General features: G+C 40.0%; 1 protein-coding gene across 16 annotated transcripts in view; it reads left to right on the top strand.

Moving 5' to 3' along the window:
* Nucleotides 1-2,396: 2,396 nt before the first annotated feature.
* Nucleotides 2,397-24,346, top strand: part of FNBP1 (formin binding protein 1) — a 154,655-nt gene continuing 132,705 nt past the window's right edge. For 8 of the 16 annotated variants that reach the window (XM_030535349.1, XM_030535350.1, XM_030535352.1 and 5 more), the window contains exon 1: nt 2,397-2,758. In XM_030535349.1, coding sequence (XP_030391209.1) covers nt 2,735-2,758 — 24 coding nt within the window. In that variant the 5' untranslated portion in view covers nt 2,397-2,734. The remainder of the gene's footprint in view (nt 2,759-24,346) is intronic. The other 8 variants (XM_030535362.1, XM_030535360.1, XM_030535359.1 and 5 more) reach the window with 2 other exon arrangements.

Genomic DNA, 24,346 nt, shown 5'->3' with positions numbered 1-24,346 from the left:
TTTCTGCTATTGTTGTTGTTAATTATGTTTATTGATGTAGTGCCTAGACACCAACCAAGAAGGGAGCCTTGTTGTGTTGGGTGATATACAAACACAGAGCTATTGACAATCCCTGGCTGGAAGAATTTACAATCTAAATGGACAAGAAGGACAAATATGGACAGGATTCCCTAACCATGCCTGTGTAACAGGTTTGGCTTGTCCCCCTTCCAGCTGTTTGTGCAACAGGACATCCTAGAGTGCCCTGTGGGTGCTTGTCCTAGATGTACTCTTTCTCTTAGGCCTTGGCTACACTCACACTTTACAGCGCTGCAACTGGGGTGTGAAAAAAACACCCCCCTGAGCGCTGCAAGATACAGCGCTGTAAAGCGTCAGTGTAATCAGGGCAGCAGCGCTGGGAGCGCGGCTCCCAGCGCTGCACGCTACACCCGTAAGGGATGTGGTTTACATGCAGCGCTGGGAGAGCTCTCTCCCAGCACTGCCGCTCTGACTACACTCACACTTCAAAGCGCTGCTGCGGCAGTGCTTTGAAATTCCAAATGTAGCCATACCCTTACTTTCCAAAATGCACTGATACAAATACAGGCCCTGATCCTGTAGGGAGCTGTGGCCAGACCCCTAATGTCAGTGGGGCCCTGTCCAGGTGCAAAGATCTGTCCAAGCAGCACTCACTGCAAAATTGAGGCTGTGGTTAGGCAGCAGTGCATGATAGGTGAACACATATAAATGTGGCTTTGATATCAGAAAAGCTCTGTGTGAATACAAACTGAACTCTGTTCAGGTGACTGGTGAATCTAACTTGTTACAATTCACTGCTAAAATATAGCATGAACAAAACCATAGACCCACTTCCTTTCAGAGATAATGGTGACTGCAGTAGTATCTTACAAGTCCTGTTATGTTTAAATCAATTTATATTGAACTAGACAGGATAAATATTCATGCAATGAAATAATTGAAACTTTGTGTGCATTTTTGGTGTAGGTGTTGGAATCCCTTAATAATTCTCTGCTTCTGGTCCTTTCACAAATGTGGGGGTTGGTGATTTCAATTTGGCACAGAGTGTATGTTATTTTGGGGGACTTGTCTTGCTATAAATTGGCTAAAAGTTGTCCATCTGTACAGTGATAGATACATTTAAGAAGGTATGTAATGATGGTAATCCCAATTTTACAACCCCTTGTTTATTCAAGTAGCCGTTATTCATGTGAGTTCCGTGGATTTTTGTATTTGTAAGCTTTTCTGGAATGGGCCCAATAACACTTAAACACATAGTGATCTAAAATTCTTGCAAGTTTCCTGTGGTTAGAAAACGGAATTGTAAAATCAGATTAAGTGGCACAGTTGAGTCTGGTTAAGATGTGCACTGTTGCTAAGCGAAATTACTCCAAAACAAAACTTTTGTTTCTAGGGGTTGAGGACATAGGCATGGTTTTCTCGATGGTTCACAAAGCTTTTGTTTCTAGGGGTTGAGGGCATAGGCATGGTTTTCTCGATGGTTCACAAAGCTGATATAATGCCCTGGACAATTATTTTGCCAATATTTCACTTGAAGAGTGATCGTTTGATTAAAGCTCACTTGCTCATGTATCGAGTTTAGAAGAGATAAATGGTTGACAATTGATTTTGTGAGAAATCACTGGGTTAATTTCTAGCTGAACTTGTGGTAGTTAACTAGGTAACACAAAAGGGACACGCTTCAAATACCATATTTTCCTGCCGCAATTTGATCTCTCCCACCCTCGTCCCCCATAGCCGCAACACAATCACACTAATTTGGAGCCTTATTTTTTAAAAATACTGTAAAAATGGTACTCCTGGAGTGGTAAGAAATGGGGAAAGAGACCAAGGGAACAGAAACCTGTAGAAATGGGAGACTAGACCTGGAGAATTAATTGTGAGAAAGATTTGGGAGGAAGAGGGGTAAGGCTAGAGATTAGAGGTCAGAGGAAGGAGAGCCCTACAGTTTACCATAATATATGCACAATCTTAGTGAATAGTGACCGGTTTGGAAAATTGTCCCAAGCAGTGAGGTCCGTGCAAAAATCTGTGCAAAGTGGATGTGCTTTTAGAGGGAGTGGAGTATGCAAATTATACTTTCAGTTGCAGCACTACAGACCTGTGGGGGGACAGGACGCAATAATTCCGGCCCTTAGGTCCAAATCAATGGGATTGCACCCGTGCAGCACGTGGCCACTTTGCCCACCTTCCCAGGGGACAGCGACAGCTGGAACGTGCAAAGCGAGGCGCCTCCAGCCGGTGGCGCGAGCCCTTCTCTCTCAACAGCCGCCTCGCGTGCCTGCTGGTCTGCGCTTGCGCGGTCCTACATGCTCGCTCCCCGGCTTCTCCCACCTCCTCGGAGCAGGGCGCATGCGCAGTGCCTTGGAGCTGTCAATTCCTCCCCCCAGCTCCCCGTGTGGTGTGGTGCTGCTGTTGCTGGCTCCCCTGGCCATTTTGCTGTGGAGGGAGAAATGAGGCGGCAGCAGCAGACGCTGCAGTGACCACCACAGAGGAAGAGGGGGGGATCGAGAGAGACCCAGACCTAGGAGTTGGTTGGCGGGGGGGGGGTGTATTTTGTGCAGCCAAAGGAATTTTTGTGGGGGAGGGGAAGCGGTGGTGGATTTTTTTTGTGGGGAGAGGGGAAAAAAGAAGGGGCAAGACCCCCACTGGCTGATTATCCCCCCACTCTCCAGTGCAACCCCCCCTCACCCTCCTCTTCGGAGCTGCTGGAACCATGAGCTGGGGGACAGAGCTGTGGGTAAGTGTGGAGGGCAGACACATTGTGTTGCAGTGTGTGTGTGTGTGTGTGTGCGCGCGCCGGGGGTGGGATTTCTGCCTGGCTGAGCAGAAGGGGGAGGGTTGTTATTCCTTTCCGTATAGAGGAGGGTGGGTGTGACCCCTCTGCAGGGCTAACCCTGCAGAGAGAATGTTTACAAAGTTCCAACATATTGCAAGAAAAGTATCCGAAATGCAGCTCCGCCGCCCAGCCCCCAGTTGTAATTTATTGTCATAACGGTTTGTGAGCCGAGGATATACACAGTGGCTCTGCGCTGACGCCTACAGCCACTTGAGCAGTCTCCGGGCAGCGGCCGTGAAAGAAGATTGAATAATATTTTGATAAACTTGCACCTTTTATGAAGCAGCCCGTGGCTTCTTAGTAAATGTCTGCAGCCTATTTGCAAACTTCAGATCAGTACAACAGTGAAAGAAACTCTGAAACCAAGTGTAGTGTAACGATAGGTATAATTTGTACGGTTATTTTAACGCACATACTACAATTTAAAAAAAACCTGTTTGGTAGATTTATATAAAAGTCTTCAGTTTCTAAAAAAAAATGTGAGAAAGATACGGGGAAATAACTAATAGATTCGCTAGAATTTTTCTTCCTGTTGTTGAAGAAAGTGATTAGTGTTAAAAAAAAACAGTCAAACAAAAACAAAGAAAAAAGAAATAGAATTCCAAAGCTGAGAGAAATTGACTTTCAAAACAGAGACTGGGATTTTTCTTTTCTTTTGTAAGGGCTTAGTGGAATGGTTCAGAATGAATTTGTATACAAGGGGTCCAATTTCAGGAGAGGGAGCTGCAGGGGGAAAAAGCAGATAAAATGTTCTTTTTGCTGTTATTGTTTTTGGTCAATACTTGGTGGAGGGACAGTATTTTTGATGAGAGAAGATTTCTGGTGTGGGAAAATATTTAAAAAATTCAAAAAAATAAAAAACAGAGCATTTTCATTGTATAGTTTACCTGATTGTTTTTAAAGTGATCGGGGAAAGTGAGAAGGAGAAACATATTTTGATTTATGTTTAAAGATTAAGATAAAATGTGGGACTATTAAACACTGTGAAAGATAGATTTTAATAATGTGTTTGGTTTTTTCATTGGTGCCATTATGTAAATGTAGGACAAGGGAAGGAATCCCAAGAGGTGAAAAAGAAAATACATACACATTAAACACAAGAAGGACATGATGCAGCCATGTTTGGCAGCATGATGGTGGAGCATGGGGCAATATGTAATAGCTGGTTTGGGATTGTGCACACATATAATGGGTTAATGATAGGGTATTAAAACTCTTTGGGCAGAACCGTGTTTTGGGGTGAGAAGGAAAAAGGAAATTGAGATTTGGTTGAGGAAGTCAGAAATTAGTGGTAAAGGATTGTGTGGGTTGCAAAGCGCTGCAGGGTTTCAGGCTTGTACGCAAATATTTAAGGATGCTAATCAGTGCAAGTAAAGATGTAAACATAACTAGTTTAATAAAGAGATAGTTTAGTAGATTGTTATCCTTCACAGATCCATTACTGGCCTGCTATGGCATACACTTGCCTAAGCATCCAGTCTTGCTGATATATTTATGGTCTAGTTAAACCTGTTTATGTCTATATAATAAATTATGAAGCAAATGCTTATTTGAAGATTATTTTAGGTGAGCAAGGTAAATGTGGTACGTAATATTAAAATAAGTGCAGATGATGCTATGTTGATTCATTATTATTTCAACAGCCCTACGGCATGGGAATGTATACAGGAAAAGTCTGATTGTTTTTTGTCTTCGATGATGATGATGATTTAAGGGGAGGAAAAAAGACTAAAATAATGGACATATGCTAAGTGACCCAGTATAACACTTTTTAAATGGAAAAAAAACAAAATTCTGAAATGTCATATATCAAGTAATGTTATTTTACTTCTTGAAAAACTAAAATCTATGAAGAATAGTATACCAAGATATTTTCACAAGAACAAGTGATCTGAGTAGTTTTTGTGTTACTGTATTTTCTAATTAAAAAAAAAAAAAGTTACCTTTTGCAGGTGTGCATATAATATATCGTCCCTACTCTAGGCTGCTGTAATGAAAAAGCTTTGGATAGGAGTTCTGATAAATATGAATGAATAAATTGTTGTATTTTCTACTGGTAATTTTTAAATTAATCTTGTGAGTGAAATCTTCGTATAATTGACTTCAGTGGGGCTAAGATTTCACCCTTAATATCTTACGTGTACTTTGAGAATTGTGGCAGGTTACTGACAAAAGGATTGGGTATCTAAACTGCACAGAGCTAAATTCTAAATTCAGAATGCAATGGACAATAGTAATTCAGAAGAACAGGAATTGATCAGAATTGGCTTATTTTAAGTTTATTTAACAGAGCTTCAAAAATTCATCAGTTTCAGATCTGTATTTAGTACATGCCATTGATTTCAGCTGATGACAATGCTATTATTTTTGAAAAATTAAATTTCTGTGATTTTAAATTGCAGTGTCTATTTTAAGAAGTCCGGTAATAATCACAAAAAATAGTGAATATGACAAGTGTCTATAGATTTCTATGTGTATTGGTGTCATGAATTGATGAATCACAAGTGGGGGTGGGAGTGAATGTTTTTCTACAGAAGTTTAGAAACTTGAAATCCATTGAAAAATTAGTATTGCTGTACTTACATCTGAGTCAATCATGTGTACTGACCTAGCAGGGTGGACATATGTTCACTCCTCAAAGTTGACAAAGGAGAGGTGAAATATAGCTTGCCTTTCAGCTGCTACAGAATATTAGCCTATATGTCTTAGGTACAGTATCTGCTTGTTCCTGCAAAGAAGACTGATTGTAAAGTACCATACTTCAGAAGACATTTTCAAATGTCATTGGTGACTTGAAGTAGTATATTCCCAAGATACTTTGTCATGTGCATTATATACAGAGTTCTTGCAATTCTGAGATTCTTATTGAGATTTTACTCATTCAAAACTCCCATTGCCTTCAGTGTGAGTTTTGCCTGAGGATACGGTCTTGTTGAATGTAAATGTGTGTTTAATTAGCAGAACTCATTACAACTGTTAATGTGGCAGTTATATTTAATATCAGGTTGGATGGTCAGGATAATGAGATTGTCTGTCTGGGACCCCCAGTCTAGCCAGGGACACACAGAGGAAGACCCAGAATATCTCCCGTAGAAGCCTGCTTGCACGGCATTTCCGGTATGCAAATATGCTACACAGCATAGCAGGGACTACTCCACATTCTGCACTGTTTTTTGCAGGAGGTGCCTAACCCCTAAACATCCTCTGCTTGCTTTTGTCTGTGGAGTACTGAAATGAGGCATCTTGTAGCTAGAGAGGGAGTGGTGTGGGTCAAAGTCAAAGCTGAAATACTCCACAACTCATTATGTGGCCTAGAGATTAACAGTTACTTCCCATGCATCCCCAGTTCTGTCCACCCGCTACCCGAGATATTGTAGTTACTTCTGAGCTGTAGGCAGTTGAGGATGGGTTCTCTCTCTAAATATTCAGGTTTCTGTGATATTTGTAGTTCCTAATGTTAATAAGTATGTGTTAGCAATGTCCTATTTGAAATTGACAACATTGACTAAGTGCTGGTGTTAGGGTTGGGAAAGATAATATAACCAGCAAACAAGTATTTCAGTACGGTCCTGTTTTACAAAACTGTAGCTAACCATCTTTTGGCGTGTTCCTGGGGATGTGTAAATCCCATGGAATCACCTTCAATATTGCATTCTTCAGAATTAAGAGAACAAACATCAGTATTTGTGTGCCTGCATTTAAGTATTCTGAATGGTATTTTAGATTGAGGAATACTAGTACACTTTAGCAAGCCCCCTATTTTTTTCTTACTTTCATGATTGGGTCCTTGTATAAAAAGCAGTCAGATTTACATAGCAAATTAAACTAAAACTAACCTCTGTACTCTAGTCTCTCTTGAATGGAATGTGCAATGGCCACAGAATCAGTATACTGAAGGGAATGAAAAAGAACAGCTGTTTTTTAATGATAAGTTTGGTAGAATATGTAGTTTTGAGATAGCCACATATAAATTGTGGTTAAGAAATGGTCTGTCATGATTGCTGGGGAGAACCCCGCTCTGGCTATGCACTGTCACATATGGTACATGTGCAGTGATTAGATGTGGAAGGATTCATCTCATTATAGTAATGAATCTTGACCAAGTGAGTAGCAGAGTTGTGGATGTTGTGGTAACTTTATACTGAATGTGAAAAATAGGTTAGCAGTTGGTCAAAGTTTTTCAAAGTTATTCACTTAAAATTTTCCCTTCCACTTGGTTGTTTGTAGTGGACTGGATGTTTCTTAGCAGCTGCCCAGTAGCTGAATTACAGTACAAAAAGCATGATCCTGCAACACTTAATCATTCAAATAGTCCCATTTACTGCAGTGAGACTATTCACATGAGTTAAGTTTGTAGGATTGTGCCTAGCATTGTACCTAATATTTGTAACACTTAGGGACCCTTCTCTATGCAAATTATTATATAAATGTAAGAGCATTCTGTTATAACTGCATAACATGACTTTAAAATACAAATAGCTTCAAAACTGTGGAAAGTGTTCAGAGGGCGGTTATTTTAACACTAATAATTAAATAATGGGTTTTTAGTTCACAATATTCTGTGGTTTCCATATGCCAAGTTATAATCAGACATACACACCCTGTTAATTTAGACAAACGAAATACTGATGAAACACTGAGGACTTGAAGGTTACTTCCTAGCTGCAACTAATGCATCATTTCCTCTCTCATTACTCATGGCCCTGTTTCGTTGACAGCACCCACATTTTAAAATAAAAGTCTCTAATATTGGTAGGTATTAAAAACTCCTGAACAGTATAGATTTTACTTGAATATATTGTCATGAGTTATTTTAATGGGTTTTGCAAATGGGGTACCTTACACTCCGAAATTGTCTTAAAATGAAGTGCATTTGTGTTTCTGATCTTGATGTTACCATCAGATGTGATGTTAAATGAAAGCTGTGCTCTTGTCAGCTTGCTTCCTCTAAGAGGATCTACAAAGTTGGATCTAAGGTTGATGTATAGATTCTCTTCCAAGCCCAGCACCTAGTTTATTCTATGCACTGCATTTGAAATTGATATTGTAAAGCACAATCTTGGTTCCTGTGTTTTCCCCAATGTAAATGGTTAATTCTTAGAATAGTTAAGTAGTGCACCCCTGTAGTTGGATACACTAATCCATTACTCTCCTTGAACTAAGAGAGAAGGAGACAGTTCTTGAGGCATAAGAATACTGAACTAGAAGAGTATATGCACTGAATCATGAGTTAATATATTATTGGTCATGAGCAAATGTAAGAAAACTCCCTTTACATATAGTGACAAGGGCCTGATCTTGCAAATACTTACAACTGAGCATAATGCTTATTACCATGAGATTTCCCACCAAATAGTAGCAAACACTATGCCAGGTAGTAAGTATTAGCACAAACTATCTCTAAATTACTATGAGCCACCTTATTTGAAACTATTCTAACTTTTATATGGGTCTCAGTTTTGCTCCCTTGACTACCTTCTCCTTATTTGTATTGAGTAATACCTTCCTCCACGAGTAGCCTTATTAAAGTCCTGAAGAAAGTGGGTTAAATCCTGGCTCCACTGAAGTCAATGGCAAAATTCCCATTAACTTAAATGGAGTCACGATTTCACCCAGCAAGCCTGCTCTTAGAGTAAGGATATGTCTACACTACCTGCCAGATGGGCGGGTAAGAGTCGCTCTATCGTGGATCGATTTATCGCGTGTAGTGTAGACGCGATAAATCGATCCCCTTCGCTCTCCTGTCAACTGCTGAACTCCAGCTTGGTGAGAGGCGGAAGCAAAGTCAACGGGGGAGCCGTGGCAATCGACCCCGCGCCGTGAGGACGTGAGGTAAGTCGAACTAAGATATATGTATCTTAGGTCGATTTCCCTCCCCCCCCCCCACCAGCGTAGACCAGGCCTAAGGCACTACTTAAACCAAGTAAGGAAGGGCATGGAGAAGAATTGGGCCCATAATTAAATTGTTCATGCGTAGCAACAATGCCCTGCTTGTTTGCTCTCCACTTCCTTGTGAGATAGATGTATCAGATGGTGGAGATGAGCAACTTTTCTTTTCTCCCTGTATGTATTTTTTTAAAAGATATTGTGTTCAGTGGCAAAATACCACATATGTGGATAGTTTTGGGTATGTAATGTCATGATCCTAATGTCTTACTGTTTTCTCACTGGATCACATTCTGTTAATGTAGGGTGTGTATTTGTCTATATGCTGGGTCAAACATTGATTATAAAAATTATGAATCATTTTACAATATCTTCATTGTATAGGTCTCTTTCTGCTTGCCCAGCTATAATGGTGTTAGAGGCCAAAAGAGACAAATGACTAAACATATTTTTAAAAGCAGAACTCCCATGGTCATCTTCTTTTAGACCATGTTAAAATAAGTTGCTTTTTAAAATAAAAAAAAATCAGTTTTGTGAAAAGTCTTGCATTGCCATCTGGAATTGTATGTCTATAAAAGAACTATGTTATGAGTATTAGTCCTCAGTATACACTCCCATGGTTATTTTATAACCTGATTGGTGGAAAGACTCCATCCATACTGACTGTAAAAGGAATTGTTGGGCTCTTTGTGTTTGTGTTTAAAAATATCTGAGCAATTTCATCTACTGTTCTGCTTTTTATCTTTAAGGAGAGAGGATTTATATAATGATGAGGTACTTTCAATGGCCTGTCCTCATATTTTCTACCTCTTTGTTAAAGAACAGGGAGTTTACAGTTCTTTGGAATGAGTCAGGAATGGAGCACAATATATTTTTTCATTTTCATAGTCATAGAATCTTTCAACCGCTGAGTTAGATGCTGAAAATCCCCACACCCTCCTAAGCAGTGAGTACAATCAAACATGAGAATTGATGGTCTTTTGGAGTTTTTAAAACACATTTATCTTATATTAATGTCGTGAAACTTTCTTTTTAAGCTTTGTTGCATAATTCCTGCTCTGCATGAATAACTTCACTAAGAAGGAGCAGCTGTACATTTTGCAACTTGATTTACCTCATCCTATGTCATTCTCATTCAGTGGCCATCCTCTTTATGAACTTTTGGCAAAACATTCTCCACTTGTTCAAAATACTACTCCATCAAATGGTTCCAAAAGCTAATTCATGGTTTATGTATTAAATCATGCACTGTATTATCAATTACTTTACAATTCATAAAAATATTTAAAAATAGATTTCCCTTTGTGCATAACAAGTCTTTCACCTCTGATGAAATTTTCTCCCCAGAAACTTGTCTTTATGTCTAACAAATATTTTTTGCAACAAACTAGTTAAACCAGCAGAAGCAAAAAATGCTGTGCGCTCTTGACATGTGCAGTGATTCCTCTTCAGCTGGCAGTCTTAGCACTGAGATGCCAAAATGTGAAAAGTACTGTATATTGAAGCAGCATGTAGCTCTATGCTTTCCAAGCAGTCGTGGTAGTGTCAACTGGGGATCCCTCTGGGTTTGTTGCATGATTAGGTTGCTGCTGGGCTGTTTGCGTAGCCTCATTTTCTTTGTCACTGATTTCTTTTGACTAAGTTTATTCAGAAAGATTTGTTCTTGTGTATTTTTTTAAAAGGCTACACAAGATTCTTTTCTAAAGATGTTTCTTGCGCTTCATGTAAGCCTTGTGCAAAATCTGGGCTCAGGTTCTAGATTCCTTGTGACATGGAACAACATAAATAAAACTCTGATGGAACATTCCAAATTGACTGCCACGAAAGACATTAATTTCCTAGAGAGGCTTGGTAGGGCAGCAGTGCTATTGCAAATTCACCCTTCTCAAGGCCATAGAAAAAAGATGAAGGGATGCCAAAGGCTGTCCTGTAAACTCATATGCCACACCTATGGACTTCAGTGGGATCAATAAGTATAGCTGATGAACACAAGTTGGCCTGAAACAAAACCTTTACCTGTTTGTTTTGTTTTTTTGCTTTATAGAGGGAATGCACAGGTTATAAAAACAGTGACCTTGGCATAGGTTCTCTCTCTGGAATTAATGAATGGCTTGGACCATCAATTCATCTAGACAGCCAATAATCCCTGGGAAATACTCTGATGCATTATGGATTGTTCTTGCTTCAATAACAAACAGTTCTTACATTAACTACAGCTATGTTCTTGGGGCATGTTTATTCAGTCAGTGGGTAATTATTTTGTGGCAGTGCATTTTAGGTGCAAAGAAGTGAGGTTAGGAAACATAATATATGAAAGAGCTCTCTCCAATATTCCTGTAATCTTTAGATATAGGGCCAAATTTTACTCTCTCACTGTGCAACCACATAGCAGTCAAGGTGGTTGCAAAGGTGTATCTGAGAAAATCTCAGCCTATGTTGTAGGTGTGGTTTGTAGGGCCTGCCTGTTAATTTTGCCTCTTTTTAGTGGCATATGACTTTTACAGCCTGTAACAATTCAGGCTGAAATTTTCCATATTGTATATCTGCCTGAGGTTAATTTGTTTGGAAAATTTCAGCCAAAATGGTTCAGACTCTGCTGAAAACGAAGCTGGGGAAAAATGCATTGTTTTGCCCATATTAAATTATGGTGACCTTTGCTTTGAAAAGTTCTGGTACCCCCTTTGGAGCAGGGACTTGAAATTTGACAGGGGTAGGAAGGACGGGTGGCCGTTGTGCTAGGGATGCATTATGATACCGTCTTTAATTAGATGACCACATGCAACTTTTTTTCCACAGGACCCTTGCCTCATTCAACACACAGGATGGACCTGCTCTGTAGATAATGAGGGTTGTGCAGTAAAAGAGTCTGTTGTCTGTAGGACCCTAACTCATTTGTTGCAGAAGTTGGAAGTTGTGTAGTTAAGAGGGCAGGGGAGTACAGAAAGAAAAAGGATGGCCTCAGGTTAAGGTATTGAATGCTGCCTTGGAGAACTGGATTCTGCCACAGATTTCCCATGTAATGCTAAGTAAATTCTTAAATCATACTTTTCACAGGTGGTCGCTGTTTGTATGTTCCCATTTTCTGAGAGTCCAACTTCATACTCTGGGGTCTGATTTGAAGAAGTGTTGAGCACCCACAGTTGCAACTGAAATCAATGGGAGCTGGGCTTTGAACATACACATTTGTTTATAATACTAAGTACTCTTTAAAAAATCAATTCCAAGGTATCTCAGATTGGGCACCCAAAATTAATGGAAATTTTTAACTTTAATCGCTCTGTGCCTCAGTTCCCTATCTGTAAAATACCATCTCCTCATGGGAGTATAATTAGGCAGGCCAAAATAGAATTTGAAGAGCAACTAGTCAAATACTCAAAAACTAACAGCAACAATTTTTAAGTACATCAGAAGCAGCAAGTCTGCCCAGCAATCGGTGGTGCCACTGGACAATCCAGATGCTAACGGATCACTCAAGGGGGTAAGGCCATTGGGAGAAGCTAAGTGAATTCTTTGCATGAGTCTTCATAGCACAAGATGTGAGGGATATTCCCACTCCTGAGCCACTTTTTGTAGGTGACAGTCCTGAGGAACTGTTCCAGATTGAGATGTCAGTAGAGGAGATTTTGGAACAAATTGATAAAGTAAACACTAATAAGTCATCAGAACAAGATGGTATTCACGCAAAAGGTCTGAAGGAACTGACGTATGAAATTGCAGAACTACTAACTGTGGTATGTAACCTATCATTTAAATCAGCTTCTGTATCAGATGACTGGAGGATAGCTAATGTGACACCGATTTTTAAAAAAGGCTCTAGAGGCAATCCTGGCAATTACATGTGGTAAGCATAACTTCAGTACCAGGCAAACTGATTGAAAGTATAATAAAGAACAGAATTATCAGACATATAGTTGAACATGATTTGTTGGCAAAGAGTCAGCATGGCTTCTGTAAATGAAAATCATTTCTCACTGATCTACTAGAATTCTTTGAGGGGGGTCAACAAACATGTGGACAAGGGTGATCCACTGGATATAGTGTACTTGGACTTTCAGAAAGCCTTTGACAAGGTTCCTCACCAACGGCTCTAAAGCAAAGTAAGCAGTCATGAGATAAGAAGGAAGGTCCTCTCATAGATCAGTAACTGGTTAAAACAAAGAGACAGGAAACAAAGAGTAGGAATAAATTGTCTGTTTACAGACTGGAAAGAAGTATATAGTGGGGGCCCCCAAGGGTCTGTACTGTTCAACATATTCATAAGTGATCTGGAAAAAGGAGTAAACAGCGAGGTGGCAGAAACTGCAGATGATAAAAAATTATTCAAGATAGATAAGTCGAAAGCAAACTGCGAAGAGTTACAAATGGATCTCACAAAACTGGGTGATAAGGCAGCAAAATGGCAGATGAAATTCAGTGTTGATAAATGCAAAGTAATATACATTGGAAAACATCCCAATTATACATACTGAATGAGGGGATCTATGTTAGCTGTTACTCCTCAAGAAAGAGATTTTAGTGTCATTGTGGATAGCTCTCTGAAAACGTGCTCAATGTGCAGCAGTCAAAAAAGCTGCCAGAATGTTAGGCCCCATTAGGAAAGGGATAGATGATATCATAATGCCACTATATGAATCCATGGTACGCCCACACCTTGAATAGGAGTGTAGTTCTGATCACCCTCAATTAAAAAAAGGTAGATTTAAAAATAGAAAAGGTACAGAGAAGTGCAACAAGAATGATAAGGAGTGTGGAATAGCTTCTGTATGAGGAGAGAATACAAAGACTGGAACTTTTCAGCTTGGAAAAGAGATGATTAAGGGAGATATGATAAAGGTCTATGAAACCATGAATTGTGTGGAGAAAGTATAATTTAAAGACTGTATCATAATTAAGGCTACATTTTAGTCATGAATATTTTTAGATAAAAGCCATGGACAGGTCATGGGCAGTAAACAAAAATTCATGGCCTATGACCATCCATGACTTGTACTATATATCCCTGACTAAATCTTGGGGAGGGAGTGTGGGCACAGTGGGTGCTGAGGTGTGTGGCTTGGAGGTGGCCGGGGAGTGCGGCCTGGGACCCTGCTAGTGCTGGGGTGAGGGGGTTGGCGGGGCTGGCAGGCTCCCTACCTGGCTTCATGTCTCCCTGGAAATGGTGACATCCCCCTCCCTCTGCTCCTAGGTGGAAGCCTGGCCAGGCAGTTCCGCGTGCTGCTTCTGCCCCAAGTGCCAGCGCCGCAGCTCCCATTGGCCAATAACTGCAGCCAATGGGAGCTGTGGGGGGCGGTGCCCGCGGGCGAGGGAAGTGTGCAGAAACCTCTGGCCATGCCGCACCTCCACCTAGGAGTAGAGGAATGTTGCTTCTTCTGGGGAGCTTCCCACAGTTAGTGCTGCCCAGAGCCCTCAACCCCCCTATGCCCCAGCCCTGAGGCCCCCGCCCAAAGTCCTGCTGCTGGCGGTGGCCTGAGACTGCCCCAGCAGCAGCCAGTGTGGCTGATGCAGGGGCTGCCTGAGCTGGTCAGGCGGCCCCCAGGCCAGGTGCACTGGTCACTGCAGAGGTCATGGAAGGTCACAAAATCCGTGACCTCCATGACAAACTTGCAGCCTTAATCATAGACACCAACACCTCTGGGGCTGGAGCACCCATAGGGAAAAAAATGGTGGGTGCTGAGGTGCAGCTGCCCTGTCAGCTCACCCCCACCCCACCAGGACCTTCTGCCTACCAGCGACCTCACCATTCAGCGCCTTCCCCCCCGCCCCCCCACGCCTGCTACAGTTGTCTGTTTTGCAGCGTGCAGGAGACTGGGAGGGAGGGGAAGGAGTGAGGATGCATCATGTTTGAGGGAGGGGACAGAACTGGGTGGGAAGAGGCGTGGTGTGGGTGGAGCCTTGGGGGAAGGGGTGTAGTTGGGGCGGGGTCTGGGGCAGAGCCCCTAGCGCTTTGAAAAGTTGGTGCCTGTGGCCTTAATCATAATGTTTAGGCATGTGGGGGCTGAATTAATATTGCACAAGCAATCTTAATTCTGGAATTTTCCAACATTCAAGGGCTTGATTTTGCAAGTTTTATTTTCTTTTTCCATAGGTTTTTGCATGTAATATTCATATATGGGTGATTTTGTTAGCTTGAATGTACACGTAGACCTCTGCAGTTATACTTTACTTCCTTATTCATTGTGGATGAATATTTGATCAAATCTGAAAACAAGAGCTGTATCCGGAAGTGTGCACTATTTATTCTCAGTTTGCATTTACCGATTTCATACCTAGAATTTTGTGAACCTTATCTAACATAGTTTTAAAATAACAGATTAGATTTTTTTACTCAGTGAGTTATATTAGCTCATAAATACTAAAAACATTAACTTCTGCTTTAACACATTTCTGTTGTATTTTAAAGAAACGCCAGAAAACCCACCAAATTGGCATGTAGCAGCAAGCAAATGAATGAGCATGCATTTTGTTTGGTTGTTTAAACAAAAGTTAAATGAGCAAGGAGAAATATTTCTTGCCCACATGAGGGCTGTTACTCTGTCACAGGCAAGGTTTATAAGAGCTGTGTTCATTAAGGAATGTGTAGCCAAGATTTTTCTTTGCTTCTTTATCAAAAGAAAAACAGGCTGTATACAAAATGACAGGTATTAAACTACGTAAATGTCTGTTCTGTGATACCAACCTTCCTCTTCTGGATGTAATACTCCATATATAGTCAAGGAAGAAGCATAAAAGGAAAGGAGAAAGAGGGGGAAATCTGTGTGTGTGTAGGCCAATATCCTTTATTTTCCTATGACTTGCGTTAAAATTTGACAACACATATCGTTTGTGTGTTTCACGAAGATAATCTATGGCAAATGTTCTCACCTTGGTATGTAACTGTAGTTAAAATTTTACTAATGCTTGTTTTCAGTTTTCTGGTGAAGATAAAGCTAAACAAAAAATTTAATAACCTAGAAAAAATAATAAACACTAGTTTAGTTGCTTCTTTTCTGAAAGCTTCCATCATCATCAGGCCAGACGATCAAGTCAGCTCTTCTCAGAGGAGAGCCTAGCCACACTGATCTAGCCATTCATCACCTACAAGTTCGATCAGTACAGTGTACTCTACTTGGCAATAAAAGTGAAGGCTGCATGGAAGTGCTGGCAGGTGCAACAGCCTGTCTGTTATGCAATAAGAAGGCATATTACGTGAGCCCTATGTACACAATACTGGCTCCCTGTTTAAATTTGGATCCAGCTGAAGGGTCCAGATCCTTATTTTCAAATCCCTTGATGGGTTGGGATCTAGCTATTTAAAAAAAACAAACCCCTTTCTCTCCCTTCAAGAACCACAATGCCAGCTATACTGTACAGGGATAATTTGGTTGGCAGAGAGCAAGATGAAACTTTCTGGTGTTGGGAAGTAGGGCATTTCCAGTAATGGATCTGCAGGTATGAAACGCATACCCATGAGAGAGCCTGATGAGCCTCCAAATCTTTAAAATGCAATGAAAGACCTGTCATTTAGCAAAAGCCTTCCCTCACTCTAGTAGACAAGAGAACAGAAGAAAGGGCAAGCAAAGTTTCCTACAGAATAAACAACTAAAGACCTCCTGAGTAACATGGACTGGAAGTACAGGATTCTTGGAACATGTTTGGCAATACAGTATATTTAATTCTGAACATGGCACACAAATGCCACTGTGATTGCCACTTTAGGAACATGTTCATTGGTTCATACTGTGTCTTTCTGACTAATGTAACATAGGCCCTCTCTGGACTGTTCTTTATGAGGTGAGATTTTTCAACTTGTTATACAGTTCACCTGAGCTGTGCAATGACCGGAAACAGCACAGTAGTCACCTTCTTAACTACTATTTGAACTCAATTAAATCAAAAGTCAAGACCTTCCCTTTCATGTGATTTTTGTTGGGTTTTCATCCAGGTTGGGTACAGAAATTTGTATTGGCTTGACATAATACTGCTTTTCTGGTGGGTTTATGGAGTAGTCTTTGGTTAGTCATAAAGCCGTCACCTGAGATGTTGACAGAGTAATTGGAAGCCAAATAAGAGATTTTTTTGCATCCTCTGCTATTTAGCATAAGATGCCGAAGCAGAGAAAATCAAGATGTCTATTTTAGAATTAGGGTCACAAAATGTAGTGCTCACCATTTTTCTGTGCCCAAAATGTGTAGGGAAGTTGCTGTTCTTGAAGCTTGGTGGTCAGTGGAGCAGTATTAATTTCTTTCTGGGGGCAGATCACTCAACTAACCTCCCAGCTGGGGGTTGGATTGATTCTTTAATCATGTTGGCTTCAGAGAAGGGGTTGTATGAATCACTCTACCCTGAAGCTTCCTCAGGGTATTAGGGCTAAATTAAACAGTCTGGGACTAATGTGTAAGCCGTAATAGACTTTGAGAGACTCCATCAGATAAGAGGAATTTTAAAAATTAATCAGAAAATCAAACCACAGATAAAAGAAAAAAGGCTGAAGGGCAGAATCATCCTTAACAGCCTGGTACTAATACATTTGCTTTCTGTACTTTACATTCAGATTCTTTTAGGGAGTTAAAAAAGAAATGCAGGAACTGCATAGTTCCATTCATGGCACTGCATTAAGAATGTATTTTTTTTTCTATCCTTTGTGTATACATTCCATATTTAATCCAAAAATAAGTGATCAAAGAACATTAAAGTTGAACAATTAAACTTCCAGGAGTCAGGAAATTCCAAAGTTAAGGTTGCACACACAGACTTATCACAGCACCCTTTTATATATGCATACTGATAGTTACTTGATCTTTTGCTAATTTCTTTAAAATCCTGCCATTGTTGCAACAGGCTTTGCTTGATAGTCTTGAAAGTGCAAAGGCTAACACGTGTTCTTACCTTTATGCACTGTGAAGTGCATAAAGTTAAACACATAAGTAAGTGGTTTTTGGGTTGTTTTTTTTTTTTTTTGTTGCAGGACTGAGACCTTATGGTCTGAGCCAACTCTCATTGAAGTCAATGGAAAGACTCCCACTGATTTGGACAGACACTGGAGCTGACCATTAGCAGTATTTTGTATATTAGGTGCTGAGATACAATGGTGATAGTGTCATATAAATGCCTAATTATGTCTGCTAGAGAACTGATGTTTTTGAATGTCATTTATATACAAGAATACAATGAAAGGAATGAGGCTCCATAGCTTTACCTTAAATTTGCTATATTACCTGGTGTGATATTAAGGTCTTTGTGCCTAAGTTTGCCTGTTAGTTAAAGGGTGATAACAGTACTTCTCCACCTTTATAGAGCAGTTTGAGATCCTCTGCTTAACAGAAACATTGCACTTTGCTACAAAGGTTAAAATATTTATTATTAACAAATACTTCTTATAAATTGGGTTATGAAGTTGCATTAAAGGACATAGGCAAGCATGATTATGAGGCATAAAGAGAGACTAGATTTTCTCCCATGAGTGCAATCTCCAGAAACACTTTGTTAACCCAGTCCAATACAAAATTTCCTTGGCCCTACAGGCTCTGGAAGATTATGGATACTGGCTCTGTGGAACTGCCCTGGATACTTAGTCTGTGCCAGGTCAATTTATCCAGGTAAAATACCAGCCTGATGTGAAAACTGAAACAAAACCCATTCTCTGGGAGTGGGGTTTAGAGCTTCTGAAAATAAGCAGTTTACTTTCCCATGTCCTGTCTGAGAGCAGCAACAGTGTCAAGTGAGACTTTGGACCAGACATAGAGGTTTCTAAAAACTTTAAATCAAAATGCTGTTGTTGGGGATGGGGGGAAGTTTCACTATGACTGCTAGAGAGCACTAAGGAAATTCCTGCCCTCCTCATTGTTGTGGGAGAGGAGACTGGCCACTGAGGTCTGGGTAGATGAAATTCACTTTTCTCTCTTCCCCCTTCGTGTGTGTATGCACCCATGTATTTATTTTCTTCCCTTGTTCAGTTTGGTTCATTGGTCCATTTCTTTTCTTTCCCTTGCCAGCAAAGAAGAGTATCTGATAAATTCAACAATGTACCCTTTCAAATTAGTCGTGGATGATCCAGTTATTTATCTGAGGAATAGTCCACCCCATATTAAAACACCAAGGGATTTGTGGGGTATCCTGTGAAGCCTTGCTCAAGTTCCCTAACTGCAATATGCGGTGATCAGTAACTCCACACCTAGTAATATGGTGATGGAAGAGGTTTTACTTCCTCTTCATAATAGGTAGAGGGCTCTTTAACGTAGCAGACAATGGCATAACAAGATCTGATGGATGAAAGTGGAAATCAGGAAAGTTCAAACTGGAAATAAGGAACACATTTTTAGCAGTGAAGATATCAACTGTTGGAACAGATTACCAGGGGTCACATGGAATATTTAAATCAAGATTGGATATTCTTCTAAAAGAGATGCTCTAGTTTCACTACAAGTTGTTGGGATCACTAGCCTGTGTAATAGAAGATGTCAGATTGAATGGCTGTAATGGTCCCTTGGGTGTTAAAATCTGTGCATCTATTTAAAAAAATAAGTCTGCAAAATCCCTCGAGGTCACTGAGTTTCTCTTAGCCAGTAGCCTTTGAGGATTATTTCACTTGAATCTTTCTGATTTTTTTTGTAAGACTGTTGCTGGTTATCTGCCTACAACAGTGAAACAGTTGTTTTGCATATGAGAGGCTTCATGTACTTCTTTATATATTACTGAGATCTGGTTCTGCATAAGCATTTCTGAGAAACTTCGTCACTATGGTATTTCACTTCTATTTTTCTTTTATTTTCTCTTTTTTTAAGAGGCAAAAATCTCACTTCATCTAAGAATTACCTATTTAGTATAAGACTTGTGTGGCTGTCCTTGAGCAGCATGCAAGAAATAGATGATTCGTCATTTACTTCCAGTTTGGGCAGTTAATCTTGATTGACTCTGTATTCTGGGATTTACATTACCAGTAATAATAATACAACAGAGAATGCTTTTGTGATAATCCTCTTCTGGAAAGACAATCTTAAGCACTCTTGGGCAAATGTATGCAAACAAGCTAATTTTTTTAACACTGCCATTTCTTAAAGTAATGCTTGAGATTTTAGAGCATTTGGTCTAAATATTCATAAAACATAATTTTCTGCTGTGTAAATTAAGAGAAGTTCAAAGTAAAGAATTAAAAATGTTGAAGAAAAGCTATTTTGGATACTCCATATATTTGCAGTTTATGCTTTTAGGTTCAGTGAAAATCTTAGTAGCCATTTATTTTTGCTAACTTTTAACCTTTTTTCAATATTTTCTTTAATATGGCAAAAGAATAAATTGATAAAAGTTAAGTTTATCTTGCCGTATCTATCACATGCAGTAGAATAACAGTATATATTTATTATGATAAATACCAAACAGCATTAACTTGTACAGGATTTGTGGTTTTAATTAGGTTGTAAAACCTTACTTTGTTTGGATTCTTTGTCGCATTACTGTTTCTGTTAATTCTGGAGATAACTTGTCATTCTGCCCTTGTTTCCTGTGCCACTGTTTTAGCCAAAGCATATTCATAATTGTAAAAGGTCATGCGCCTTGCTCTTCACTCAGATGAGTGAACTGCTGGTCTTAATAACTTCAGTCTGAGTAAGGTCTCCAGGGCAGCATCCCAGCCTTCTTTAAAGCACACACTACAACTGTTGGGTGTTTTTTGTTTGTTTATATTTGGTTTTCTTTTTATTTTTTACATTAATAAGAAATTCAGATGCCATGCTTAACTTAGTAATGCTGTCTCTCCTCTCTGTCTGTTACTCTGCTTACCCTACCAGCTGTAGATGTGTGGGTTGAGTTCAGATCTTTAGCCTAAGTTCGCAGTCAGGAAGACAGTGTGTTCACGTGTTCACCTTTCCCAGTACAGAACTGTTGAGCTTTGTTCTTCTCTGCAAGCAGTGTTAATTCCAATACAAAACAAAATAGAGTTATTGCATTTTCAGTATCACAGGAATGACTACTAAAAATACTAGAGGAGATTGCAATAATCTAGTGGTTCTCAAACTGTGGGTCGGAATCCTGTTTTAATGGGGTTGCAGGGCTGGTGTTAGACTTGCTGGGACCCAGGGCCAAAGCCAGAGCCTGAGGGCTTCAGCCCTGGGTATCAGGGCTCAGGCTTTTGCTTCAGCCCTTGGTGGCGGGGCTCTGGTTACAAGCCTCCTGCCCAGGGCTAAAGCCCTTGGGCTTCAGCTTTGCACCCGCACGCCCCCCTCTCCGCCTGGGTGGCGAGATTTGTGCTGGCTCAAGCTTTGGTTACCCCTCTTGGGGTCATGTAGTAATTTTTGTTGTCAGAAGGGGGTTGCAATGGTGTAATGAAGTTTGAGAAACACTGCAGTAATTATTTTCATCATTGTCTCTCTGCAGACCCATCATTAAAGTCATTGGATGTCTTGGGAGGGGAGACTTGGGACTCTTGCCCACAATGATGAAAGCGTTCAGTCCTCAACTCCAGAGAGGTGAAACTCTGCTTCTGATGGGCTCCTGGCAGAAGTTCTGTTTCTGCAGTAGGGCCAGTTGTTGGCTTAGTGCTCTCTCATCCTCATTTCATTCCTCTTACTACCCCAGTTTCTGTTTCTAGGAGACCTGTGCAGGAAAGAAGTGTCCTTTCTTGCATAGTCCTGTTTCTCTACATAGACTGTTGGTTTATGCTACTGAAAAGATTAATCATAAAGCCAGTATTTTTCAGAAGTTGCAAGGTAGGTTTCATGAAGTCAGAAAAGTTCTGTATGAGGAGGACTTGCACGATTGGGCCTTTCTCAGCAAATGTCCTCTTAAAGAGGAAAGTGTCATAAAGATGAACCGAGTCATCCAAGAAACAATTTATTTTCAATTTAAGGTCTCTCTACACTTTCAGAGCAGTGTGAAGATCCTTGTTATGCCTACACTAGCACTTTTGTCAGTATAACTTGCGTTGCTCAGGAGGTGTGGGAAAAAAACACCCCTCTGAGCGACATAAGTTGAACCAAGCAAAGCACCCTTGCGGACAGCGCTATGTCTGCAGGAGACGCTCTCAGCCGACGTAGCTACTGCCGCTCATTGGAGGTGGTTTAATTATGTGAACAGCTCTCCATCCCTGTGGGCAAGAAGTCCCAAGTCTCCCCTCTCCTCACGAGTCGTCCAGTGACCTTGATGATGATTCTGCAGGAATGTAATGATGAAAATAATTATTTCAAGCTCCATTAAAACTTTTAGAAGACATTCATGTGATACTCAGTAACTCTGACACTTTGTATTTGAATCCACACTTCAACAACACATTGACTTAATTAGTAAAATATTTTGTGAAAAGTGGGATAAAGTGATATGATGGAAAATTGGAAGAAGCTTTACACACTATGTTTGTATATTGGTGATATAAAATGATGTAACAATAGCAGGTTAAATCATTATGTCCTCCTAGATTTCATAAGCACTAAACAGAGGAAAAACATCAATATTCAGTTAAACTAAGATGATGACATTGACATTAATAAAATAGAAGTTCTAATCAAGCTTATTGAATGATTTTCAGTGAAAGTAGTGAAGTGTTATGGATATTCTGTATTTTATATGTCGAGCAGAATTGGTTTGCTGCATCCATTACTACTGCTCGAAAATAATTCTGAAAGTACCATATGGCTGTCTTGTCACAGTAAGATGGTTGACTTTGACCTTAATCTGCAGTTACTTTTATTTTTTTTAAATACAGATTTCACATATCCTGATTTTGATTTTGTAGTTAAAAGAAACTTTACTACACTCCATCACAGGGACTGTTTAGAAAGTACTTAGCACGTTTTAGGCATTAAGACAATGTAAATTTTTTTTTCACCTTTATGTGTAAGGTATACTTTCAAAAGGGGGAAATAAACTTCTGACTTTTTCTTCCTTAATGAGAAATGAGCCTAAGACCTGATCTTTGCAATCCATATTCACACTGAGTAGACTCTTACTCCAAAAGTACGCCCATTAATTCCAATGTGCTACTTGTTGTGAGGTATTACTTGATGTGAGTAAAGGTGACAGAATCCAGCTAATAATAATAATAGAAAACTTACTGGTACTGTAGTCGCAGAGTGGTAGCCCTGTTAGTCAGTATCAGCAAAAACAACAAGGAGTCCTTGTGGCACCTTAGAGACTAACAAATTTATTTGGGCATAAGCTTTCGTGGGCTAGAACCCACTTCATCAGATGCATGGATTGAAAATTATAGGCGTGCGTATAAATACATGAAAGGATGCGAGTGCTTAGGGTTATGGGTTTTATTCAGTCTTTATTCAGGCCTAATCTGATGGTATCCAGTTTGCAAATTAATTCCAGTTTTGCAGCAATATGATATATGCTATCATGTGCCAGCAGTGCTGCTCTGCCATGTACATTGGCTAAACTAGACAGTCTCTATGCAAAAGAATAAATGGACACAAATCTGATATCAGGAATCATAACATTCAAAAACCAGTATGAGAACACTTCAATCTAGGGTGACCAGATGTCCCGATTTTATAGGGACAGTCCTGCTTTTTGGGTCTTTTTCTTATATAGGCTCCTATTACCCCCACCACCACCCCCTGTCCCGATTTTTCACATTTGCTGGTCTTTCTGGTCACTCAATAACAAACCTAACAGTGGCAATTCTTCAACAAAAAAACTTCAAAAACAGACTCCAATGTGAAGCTGCAGAACTGGAATTAATTTGCAAACTGGATACCATCAGATTAGGCCTGGTTAGGACTGGGAGTGGTTGGGTCATTACAAAACCTAAACCTTTAATTTCCCCACTACTAATTTTTCCCTATGGTTACTCACACCTTCTTGTCAACTATCCTTAATGGGCCACTCTCTTACCACTTCAGTAGTTATTTTCCCTCCCTTGGTATCCTGCTGATAATTGATTTATCTAGTTAGACTGACCTCACACTTGGTAAAGCATCTCCATCTTTCATGTATTTATCTCCTGTATTTTTCAGTCCATGCATCTGATGAAGTGGGTTCTAGCCCCATAAAAGCTTATGCCCAAATAAATTTGTTAGTCTTTAAGGAGCCACAAGGACTCCTTTTTGTTTTTGCTGATACTGTAGTAGTAGTATTAAACTTTTTTTATTCTTTTGTTCTTTGAAAGCACTAAGGAACCAAAGAGTGCATTTCAATAGATCCAGGAATTGAACACTTAACAATATGCCAGCACTTGTGACACAGAATAAAATTATAAACACTCACAGGGATGCTGGTTTCTAGCATGGGACAACTCTGCTGTTAGATACACAGTGTCAGGGCCAGTTTGATGTAGGAGTATTGTAGCAAAAAAAGCTAAACCAATATGGTGCTACAGGCAGTGTTGCTCAAAAGAGGCATATGGGCTGCGTTAGGCAAAGTCAGCAATAAGCAAATGTGTTTTTTTTAATTGCTCAAAAGCTGTATGTTTTATAATTTTTAGGGGACACACGATATAGCCTTTCAGGCTCTATGCCATGTAGATATGTGCAACAGCAATGACTGGCACAAGAGAATTGAAATAAAATTGGGAATGAAAGGCCCCAGGTTTTTCTTGTATGGGAGGAGAATATTACAGATTACGGTCTCTGTTTATTCCCTCCAATACGTGAAACCTAAGATATTGCCTGCATTTTTTGTCTCTAGTGC

The sequence above is a fragment of the Gopherus evgoodei genome, chromosome 16 (assembly GCF_007399415.2).
Source record: "Gopherus evgoodei ecotype Sinaloan lineage chromosome 16, rGopEvg1_v1.p, whole genome shotgun sequence".
Classification (NCBI taxonomy): domain Eukaryota; kingdom Metazoa; phylum Chordata; order Testudines; family Testudinidae; genus Gopherus; species Gopherus evgoodei.
The sequence above is the reverse complement of the archived record's forward strand: the minus strand, read 5'-3'. Positions and strand labels throughout refer to the sequence as shown.